The following is a 9809-nucleotide window of genomic DNA, read 5'->3' on the forward strand; positions in this document are numbered from 1 at the left end:
AGAACTCAATGGTATTCATAACACCTTCCATGTGTGTTATTTGAGGAAATTCACGGGAGATGTTCCCGACATAATTCCAATCTCAGAGTTAAGGATGGATGAAAATAAAAGGTTGATCGAAGAGCCTGAGGCAATTGTTGACCGTAAGACTAAGAAGTTACGACGCAAGATGGTCGACTTGGTGCTAGTCCGATGGAAACATTCGAATGGGCCGAATCTCACTTGGGAAACAGAGGATGACATGATGAGTCGCTATCCACATCTGTTTGCTGATGCATGATTCCGGGACGGAATCATCCTAAGGGGGAGAGAATTGTAACGCCCGGGTTTCAGGGCTAAGCATTTTTGTCAATGTAATAGGCTAGGTCAACTCTTGTAACTCTTTTTGAAGTAATAAAGATGAAATATTTGAGTATTATGTGAATTATATGTGTTTATTATTTAATTATAAATGTATAATTAATAAAGAATAAAAAATGAGCGTCAAAATTAAAGTGTGAGATAATCCTGATATCTCTACATAAAGTTGTAGAATACGTCTCAAGGTTTCCGTACATATAAAGAATGCCGAAATCCGAGCTATAACGAAGAAGTTATGGCCCGCCGAAGTTTTACGGCAAAACCGGCACGACACCGGGAGACGTAAATAGTGAATTTACGATAGAAGACTTTTTAGCCTTATCAATCTAAACAAAAGTCGTAGAATATGTTAAACTAAGAACATCGATAAAAAGAACGCCCAAATCTGACTTCGTATGAAGAAGTTATGATTTTTCTAAGATTCGGCTTAGCAGTGCACGGCCTGAAACTCGAATTTTAGTTCGAGCGGTTTTTGGCTTACGCAACGTAAATGAGAGTTGAAGATCTCATTAATAGGAAATCAACGGTAAAAAGACAGACAAAAACAGAGTCCGTATGTAGAAGTTATTAATTTTACGCAGACGTTTAACAGTATAATCTCCTTGTACTGTTAAATTTAAGATCGATCGAGAATTGGCTGACGGTATCAAAATGAAAGTTGTAGATCTTATTATTACCTACGCGTGGATATAAAGAACGTCAAAAACGGAGGTCGTATGTGAAAGTTACGGATTTTAGAAGTCGGAAGTGTGCTGTGCGAAAATGGGTGATGTGGCACAATCTTGGCCATTGCTTTCTCCCCAAGGCTTGCCACCAGATGGTGACATGTGGCACCAAGTTCAGCCACATTTCACCCTATAAATACCACCTCTCCCACCCTCATTTTCTTCACACCTTTCCCATTCTTTCTTCTCTTTACTCTCTCTCTCTCTCTCTCTCTCTCTAGAACCTCTCTCTAGCCCCGAAATCCCCCGAAAAGCCTAGGGAACCTCCCTAGCACGAGGCGGAAGCCCCGGAGTGCTCGAAGGCTCCGAGAAGAAGAGCTTTTCGGCTCGGGAACGCTGCTCCAAGCAAAGCCCGGTTTTCTATAAAACCCGCTGTAAGTGAGCTACGCCTACGCTATTTTTAATATAGCTTTTATTTAATTATAGTAACGTTATTAGGAACTTATAATAAATACTTGGGCTATTATTATGGGTTATATAAGTATTTTTTTGACGCTTATATAATAATAATAATAATAGCTAGACTATTAATTAGTCTCGACGAATAATAAACTAAACTCTAGTGGTAATAATACTAGGTTTCGTCGAAGAAAATTCTTTTTAAGAAGCGAAGCGTTGTCTGAGTTCGGAATCACCACCTTTTCAGGTGAGTGCATATTTACTTTCAACTTACACATAGATATGAAGTATTTAATATAAATTACGTGCTATTTGTGCATATTATCTGAATACTTGCTATCTATGTTGGATGAACGTTTTATACATGTTTTCAAAGATTTAAACTGTATATGTATTTTATATCTACAAAATGTGTTGGGTAAAACATGGGTAGATGTAATAGTTGTTGTGTGACAAAATAAAATAATGAGAGGCCTCGTTATAGATGTTATTGATGATCCAGTCATCTAGCGGAGTATAGATGACGACCACGGACTATTCTAGACAGTCCAGTGGAACACTAGCAGGCTCGCAACCTGTAGGTGTTTATTTGAACTGTGTGTTTATTTGAACTGTGTGCTCACCAGATGTACTCCATCCCCCACATGGTTGCCTATTAGGACATTTATTGCTGAGGAATCCCCTTAGTAGTAGTGTTCGTCCCGATGATGATCCTTAGGCTAGGTCCCTTATGATAGGTGTTTAGGGACGTAAAGTGAGGATAACGGGAACGGGTAATCGGGCTATTGTTGATTGATGAAATTAATAAACTATTTATTGTGGGTTGAAAACCCTATGTGCTCACCAGGCTCCCAAGCCTGACCCACTCAGTTTTATGAATTACAGGTAGTGGCGCATGAGCATAGATGTGATGTTTTGGACGAGGGATTACGGATATAGGCCTGTAGATATGAAATAATGTAGTAAGGCTTATATTGTACTGTTTATGCTTTTGATCTGTACGAACATGACATCCCAAGTCTTTTAATGAAATACATTTCTATGGAAATGCTTTTGATAAATCTTTATCATATCTTGTTTTGGGACAAATTCCGCAACACTTTCATTTAAAATGTAACTCTGATTTTTAAACAAAGCATAAACAAACCGGTCTTTTCTGGCCATGATTTTGGGGATGTCACAGCTGAGGACCCACCTTTCCCAGGTGGTAGAGGTCCTGGCCAGCACGAGCTGGACGGTAAGTCTTATCATGAATTTTTATTTACTATTTTTGTTCAATTATCATAAATTAAATGTCGTTTCTAATAATTTTTAATTACATTTGTAGTTGAGGGACGTGCCCGAAGGAAAGCTCGAGGAAAAGCAAAAAATATAAAGCTTGAAAAAGCAATCTTGCAGAACCAGGGGAAACCAATACCCATGCAATTTGATAGGGATATCACATTTAATCCCGTAGGAGAGGCGGGAGACATGTTTTCCCGAGAAGTTGGGAAAACAATGTGGCAGATGGTCCCTTTCGACAAATGGAGTTGGAAAAGAGTTTCCCCTGATATAAAGGACACTGTATTACAACATTTAGCGGTAATTATTTATTGAAATATATTTTATAGGTTTAACTATAATTGTTTCTTGGTTAACTTTTTTTTTTTTTTATTATAGACAAAGTTTGATCTCAATCAAATGTACCAGGATGCACAAACTACTTTATTGACAGAGAGTTTTCAAGCAGCCTTGTTAAGAGGTTTTCGAGAGCGTAAAGCCGACGCTAAAGAATATTTCAAGATGGTCGGAGGGTATGAAGATATCCCGAGAGCATTGGCAAATCCTCCGGATGGTATGCTTGTTGATAACTGGGAGAAGACAGTTGAGTATTTTCAAACTGACGAACACAAAATTGCTTCAGAAAGGAACAAAAAAATCCGTGAAAAGCAAACAATTGTGAATCGTGGGGGTTCGAGCTCGTATAGCAGTACTTGCTATAAGAAGGTACCGTACGATACATGTAATTATTTATTTAAAATATAATCTAATTTTTAAACTTAAACATAACCTTAAGAGAGTGGAAACATTTCGCAAAGCTCATACCGATAAGAATGGTGTATTTGTTACTGCTGAATCGGAACAACAATATGTAAGTATTTAATTATAATTTTATCATATATTTAAATGTTTATTTATACTTAATTGTTACTCACTTTTGGGAGTTACAGAATCGGTTAGTTGAAGAGCTGCTAGAACAAACTCAAGGTGAAAGTGAGTTTACGCCAACTCAAGAAAGAGCTACGTTCGAGAAAGTATTAGGAGAGCGACGTGGCCACATTAGAGGCATTGGCCGCAAACCTTCTGGTCTCCCGACGATTCCACAGCCTTCGCAACCATCACAACCACCATCACAACCATCACAGGTAAAATAGCAATCTACTTTAGCATCGTAAAATGCATGTTGATTTGGTAGTTTGGTGATTATTTGCTAAAAAGTTTGGTAATTTGGTTTTCTATTTTACTTTAAAAATAACAATGTATTTTGATAGTTTTTGTTTATGTTTGACAATCTAACTTATAAGTTTATATATATTGTTATTAATTATGTAGTTGGAAAATCTTCGTGCAATGCTCGCCGACCCGGCATGTAGGGATGAGCTTTATTCGTTTTTTCAATCCCAAAATAATCAAGGGAACGATGGGAACGACGATGAGGGTATGTAAGAATGAGTTTTATTTGCATATGTTGTCTCGTTTTGCTACTTGGTAGATTGTAAAAATTTTGTTGTTTTGCTACTTGGATAGTATGACTTTTGATATTTAATTGTATTTTGGATGTTTGTTTGACACTATTATGTTTGATATTTAATAGGATGTTTGTTTTGTAATTAGCGTCGACACTATTGGTTTTGATATTTAATCGAATATTGTTATTACCGGCGACACTTTTACCTGCGATATTATCACCGGCAACGAAAATCATTTTTTAAAAAAAAAACAATTGAAAAACAATTACCGGCGACGCTTTTACCGGTGACAGAGCTCATTACCGGCGACACTTTTGCCGGCGACACTTTTACCGGCGACAAATGTCATTCCCGGCGACAACATTATTAGCGGCGACAATACTCATTAGCGGCGACATACTAATAGCGGCGACTATTATCATTAGCGGCGACAAACTGATCAATAGCGACGAGGCAGTAGCGGCGACTTATTACCGGCGACTTTTGGGACTTTTACCGGCGACTTTTGTCGCCGGTAATGGCCTTTTTCCTTGTGGTGTGGTAGAAGAAGTGGTGGTGATAGAGGTGACGGTGGTATAAGTAACAGATGTGACAGTGGTGAGATCGACTGGTGTTAGAGGTGGTGGTAATGGTGGTGGTTATGGTTGTGGGGATGGTGACAGAGGAGAAAGGAACGAGCAGCGCTGTATAATCATTTATGATTATACCAGACTACCATGCCGGTACGCCAGAGGGTTAGAGCGGCAGATGTGAAATACGTGTCAGATGCTGAATCTCAATATCTCTATTTTATTTTTAATCTCAACGAAATATATATATATATATATATATATATATATATATATATATATATATATATATATATATATATATATATGTGTGTGTGTGTGTGACTGTTTTGGATTACTGAGTATACGTGTATGACTGATTTTCATGATACTTATTTCACGGAATTGAATTGATCATTTTTTTTTTTCTTTAAAAAGTAATGAAATGCAAGTAGGAATTTGTTGAGTAAGATATAACATCCCATGTTTAAAAATAAACATAGGTTCAATTAACAAATGTTTCATATTTACTTCAATTACATTTTCTAAATTATATAATTTCTTTATCTAAATAATGCGTTATGATTAGATGTTGGATTCTTTTAAGGGTTAATAGTAACCAAACTCTTTTGGTAGCTGGGTTAATCGTAACCAAACTTTTTTGGTAGCTCTCTCCAGGTATCATTTTCTTTACTTATATTATATAGATGATTCTTTTAAGGGTTAATCGTAACCAAACTTTTTTGGTAGCTCTCTCCAGGTATCATTTTTTTTACTTATATTATATAGATGAGAAATTAAATATTATCCTACTTTTCTTCCTATCCATTTACAATTATGACAAGTGTTTTAAAATATCATTATTTTTATTTAAATATATGACACTTATCGCCATTTCATGTGGGTAGGAAGATGAGTAGAAAGAAAATTTAGTATCCTCCTACTTTTCTTCCGAATTATCTTCCTATCCATTTAAAATTATGACAAACATTCTAAAATACCATTATTCTATCTAAATATGACAGTTATCGACATTTAATGAGGTAGAAAGATGAATATGAAAAAAATATAGAAAGATTTAATTTCTCTTATATATATTGGACTTCTTTTTATTTTTGTCTCAAGCCAACCCACAATGATGTCTTCATACGTAAAGCAAAAAGATTTTGTAAACAATCTTTAACATACTTTTTACTTGCAAATTTCAAAAAGAAAACACTACGAAGGTTCCTTTATATTAAACTTAATATTAAATGAGATATAAACCATATCAGCAAGATCGTGGTTTGTACGTATTATATATGTAAAGACTAAGTCTTTATAGTTTATATTATTTTTTATTAATTATGTTCATATTGTATAGAATAGGATTCTCTTGAAGTTATTTGAACAAATCAAATATATATATATATATATATATATATATATATATATATATATATATATATATATATATATATATATATATATATATATATATATAGGGCCGGTTCATTGTTTTTTGCTACCCGGGGCGAGATAAAAATTTTTATGCCCTTATATATAAAAAATTTAGAAAATCAAAAATATAGTAAATTTTATAATCAAACAATCAATACAATACAAACGAAACCTACAAAAATCATCTAAACCGTTGTCTTTGTGCATTTTTTGAAGCAAAAATATCTCTTATTTTACAATAATCAATATTTTGTAGAAAATCACTTTCAATACTTAAAAGTGATAATCCATTCAATCTTTCTTGAGACATAGTACTTCGGAGATACGATTTCAAAAGCTTCAATTTTGAAAAACTTCTTTCCGCGGAAGCAACCGTAACCGACACTGTCAATAAGATCCTATATGCAACCAAAACATTAGGGAACATATCCATTCTTCTTGCATACTCCATTATTTGAATAGATGTCCAAGGACCTTCACATTTGTATGCTTCATTAGGTAACATTTTCTGCAAAATTTGTAACTCAATAAATAAACCAATTCCATCAATATCACATTCTTCACCACTTGTCAAGTTGGACTCAAGATTTAAACAACATTTTTTTAATTTATCATCATCTAAAGAAATTAATTTGGAACCATCAAATAAAAAACCAAATATAGATTCAAAATATTGCATTTGTTCAAATCTACTTTTCAATTGAACAAGAGCCATATCTACTATAACAATAAAATAATCTCTTTTAAATGCTTCTTGAGAAGATTGGTGTTCTCTTTCGGTATTTGAAATTTCATCAAATTGTTTTTTTCTTTTATAATCACGTTTTTTTAAAAATTCGGGTTTAACTTTAACAGTATTTGCTATTTCTTTAGCTTCACTAATAGCAAAGTCAAACCCACTTTCCCTATATCCTTCAAAATAATTAATTAACCCCTCTAAATTTTTTACAGCAACATCAATAAGCATTTCTTTGGATTGTAACTTTTTACTAACCAAATTAATTTTGTACAAAACTTCATACCATATAACTAAACTTAAAATAAACTTAAAACTAGAAAATTCACCATTTACTAATGAATCAGCATCTCTACACACTTGTCCATTATCACTTTCTATAGATAATTTTTTTTAAAGCTTTTCTTATTTGGGAAAATTGTGTTTTTATTGCTTTAACACTTTCAATATGACTTTCCCAATGAGTAGATGATAATGATTTAAGTGTTAGATCATCTATAAATTGAAGTAAAACACTCCATCTTTTTGTTGAATTAGAAAAAACATTATAAATCGTTTGGCATGTACCAAAAAAAGTTTTTGCCTTTTGACAAGAATTTGCCATATCACATAAAACCAAATTTAAACTATGACATCCACAAGGCATATAAAAAGCTCTACTATTTATATCAAGCAATCGTTTTTGAACACCTTGGTGTTTTCCTTTCATATTTGGCCCATTATCATACCCTTGACCACGAATATAATTAATATCCAAATCAAGAGATTTTAGAGCATCTTGTAAAACATTAAAAAGACCTAAACCGGATGTATCTTCTACATTTAAAAACTCTAAAAAAAACTCTTCTACTTTTAGTGGAACGTTTTCCAAATCTACACATCTTATAATCAAAGTCATTTGTTCTTGATGACTAGCATCCAGAGTGCAATCAAGAATTACAGAAAAATATTTTGCATTTTTTATTTTTTTAATAATTGCACTTTTTACCTCGGATGCCAACATATCAATTAATTCATTTTGAATTTTATGACTAAGATAATGATTATGTGTTTCTTTGTCTTTAATCATTCGAAAATGTTCTTTCATTACCGGATCCCATTCAGCAATTGATTCAATTACACTTAAAAAATTACCATTTGAGTTTTCATAAATTTTTTCATTTGTACCACGAAAAGCTAAGTTATTTTTTGCTAAACATTTGACAACAGAAATAATTCTAACCATAACTTCTTTCCAATGTTCGGTATCTTTTTTAATCATTTCTTGTAGCTCTTTATCAATTGTTTCATTTTTATTTAACCTAATACGTGTTTCAGTCCAAGTTCTTAAACAAACCATATGATCAGAACTATTTTCATGTTGTTTTAATGTTTCACTAAGATGCTTCCAATCTTTAATTCCTTCGGTTGCCAAATTACTTTTAGTTCGAACGGTTTTAAAAAGTTTACAACAAAAGCAAAAAACTTTATCAAGTTCTTTTGAATACACTAACCATTTTCTATCAAAACAATCACCATTTTTTAATTTACGTGTATAAAAATCAAAAGAAAAATGTCTACCAAGTGCGTCTTTTGGAAAAATTATGTTTGTATCAATTTCTCTATTTGGCCCTTTTTCTATTAGTAAATCTTCCATTTCTGAATCTAAATCATCCCATACTCTAGGATCAAAAATATTAAAATCACTTGGTTTGTCTTTCTCAACAAAGTCATTTTTATCAAAATCATTAGAAAGATCAACCGAATCATTGGAAGTACTTGGTGGAATATTAAAATTATCATTTTTTTCAAAATCACTAGCATTTTGATTTCTAACCAAAAATTTATTCAAAGACCCTCTTAATTCATTAGCCTCTTGTTGTTCCTTTTTTTTTTCGTTTTCTATTTTGTGCACCAGATGGTTGTTTTCGGGGAATCATATTTAAAACAAAACAAATCTACTTATAAACACTAAACAAGGAATGAAGGAAAGATACAACCTGAACAATAACACACAGCAGCAAAATTTGAGCAACCTTCACAGCTTCACAGTTGTCAAATATCAGAATAAAGAAGCCTCCTGAATCCTGATTCTTGATTCACATCACAAAAACAAGAAACAAAAACACAAAAAGTTTACAAAAACGAAATTACATATATTAAAATGAAACAGAAAATGGTAAAATTGAATTAGAAGAATAGTAAATAACTCACCTAAATCAGGAAAAAAAAATCAAAATCACAGTTCTTTTTCGTTTTACAGCTTTCACTTTTCATATATGCCTTCTGAAAATATGAAATAATGAAATACATAATCAGAAATAATCAGAAATAATGAAATACATAATCATAAATAATGAAATACATAATCAGAAGACAAGTAGAGAAGTAAAGAACGCACCAAAATTAAAAAAAAAAAAAAAAAAAAAAAAACCCGAAATCAGACCATGCTTTTTTGATTTTCAGCTTTTAGATATGCCTTCAAGCCTCCTGTATTCTGTATTCACATCACAAAATCAAGTAATCAACCATTGACCTAATCACCCAATCATTTAATCAAATACAGTGAAGACATGAATATGATGAATTGATGATTCATGTCGGAAATTTTAGAAAGAAATAAGAAACAAACAAACGAAAAAATGAACTCATCGATTTTACGATTTATATATTGATTCTGTTTTCCTCTTGCTTTAGACAGAAAAAAAAATCCAACCCAAATCGTTGCTACACCTATGAATCGTTGATACAACTCCGAATGAAGGAAAAAAATCCAATTTAATCGAATGGTAGAGACTGAAAGAGTCTCGATCTCCACGATTAAGAGTCTCCAGAGATAGAATACAAAATTGGGAATAAGATAGAGACTGAAAGAGAGATAGAATAAGAAACA

The 9809-nt window shown here is 32.7% G+C and overlaps 2 protein-coding genes across 2 annotated transcripts; one reads left to right on the forward strand and one right to left on the reverse strand.

The window, feature by feature from the left end:
- Positions 1-1267: 1267 nt before the first annotated feature.
- LOC145094277 (uncharacterized) lies at positions 1268-4315 on the forward strand. Its single transcript, XM_079032556.1, has 8 exons — positions 1268-1459; positions 1664-1731; positions 2370-2721; positions 2812-3065; positions 3144-3470; positions 3541-3615; positions 3695-3889; positions 4077-4315. Exons 4-8 carry the CDS (start codon positions 2904-2906, stop codon positions 4188-4190), a joined length of 873 nt encoding a protein of 290 aa, XP_078888682.1. The 5' UTR covers positions 1268-1459; positions 1664-1731; positions 2370-2721; positions 2812-2903; the 3' UTR covers positions 4191-4315.
- Positions 4316-6382: 2067 nt separating this feature from the next.
- On the reverse strand, positions 6383-7835 carry LOC145095031 (uncharacterized). Its single transcript, XM_079032976.1, has 3 exons — positions 7505-7835; positions 7049-7314; positions 6383-6709 (listed from the first exon to the last, which is right to left on the reverse strand). The coding sequence occupies exons 1-3, from the start codon at positions 7833-7835 to the stop codon at positions 6383-6385; spliced, it is 924 nt and encodes a 307-aa protein (XP_078889102.1).
- Between the last annotated feature and the right edge of the window lie 1974 nt (positions 7836-9809).

Source organism: Lactuca serriola, chromosome 3 (assembly GCF_051521515.1).
Source record: "Lactuca serriola cultivar US96UC23 chromosome 3, Lser_US96UC23_V15, whole genome shotgun sequence".
In the NCBI taxonomy this organism is placed as follows: Eukaryota; Viridiplantae; Streptophyta; class Magnoliopsida; order Asterales; family Asteraceae; genus Lactuca; species Lactuca serriola.

What these genes read in the sequence shown, in the direction of transcription:
- LOC145094277 (XM_079032556.1), top strand. Translation starts at nt 2,904, where the DNA reads ATGCAATTTGATAGGGATATCACATTTAATCCCGTAGGAGAGGCGGGA. An exon ending in CTGTATTACAACATTTAGCG is followed by an intron (nt 3,066 to 3,143) that starts GTAATTATTTAT and finishes TTTTTATTATAG; the next exon opens with ACAAAGTTTGATCTCAATCA. An exon ending in CACCATCACAACCATCACAG is followed by an intron (nt 3,890 to 4,076) that starts GTAAAATAGCAA and finishes TTAATTATGTAG; the next exon opens with TTGGAAAATCTTCGTGCAAT.
- LOC145095031 (XM_079032976.1), bottom strand. Translation starts at nt 7,835, where the DNA reads ATGACTTTGATTATAAGATGTGTAGATTTGGAAAACGTTCCACTAAAA. An exon ending in AAAGGCAAAAACTTTTTTTG is followed by an intron (nt 7,315 to 7,504) that starts GTACATGCCAAA and finishes AATTATCTATAG; the next exon opens with AAAGTGATAATGGACAAGTG. An exon ending in AAATAGCAAATACTGTTAAA is followed by an intron (nt 6,710 to 7,048) that starts GTTAAACCCGAA and finishes CAAATTTTGCAG; the next exon opens with AAAATGTTACCTAATGAAGC.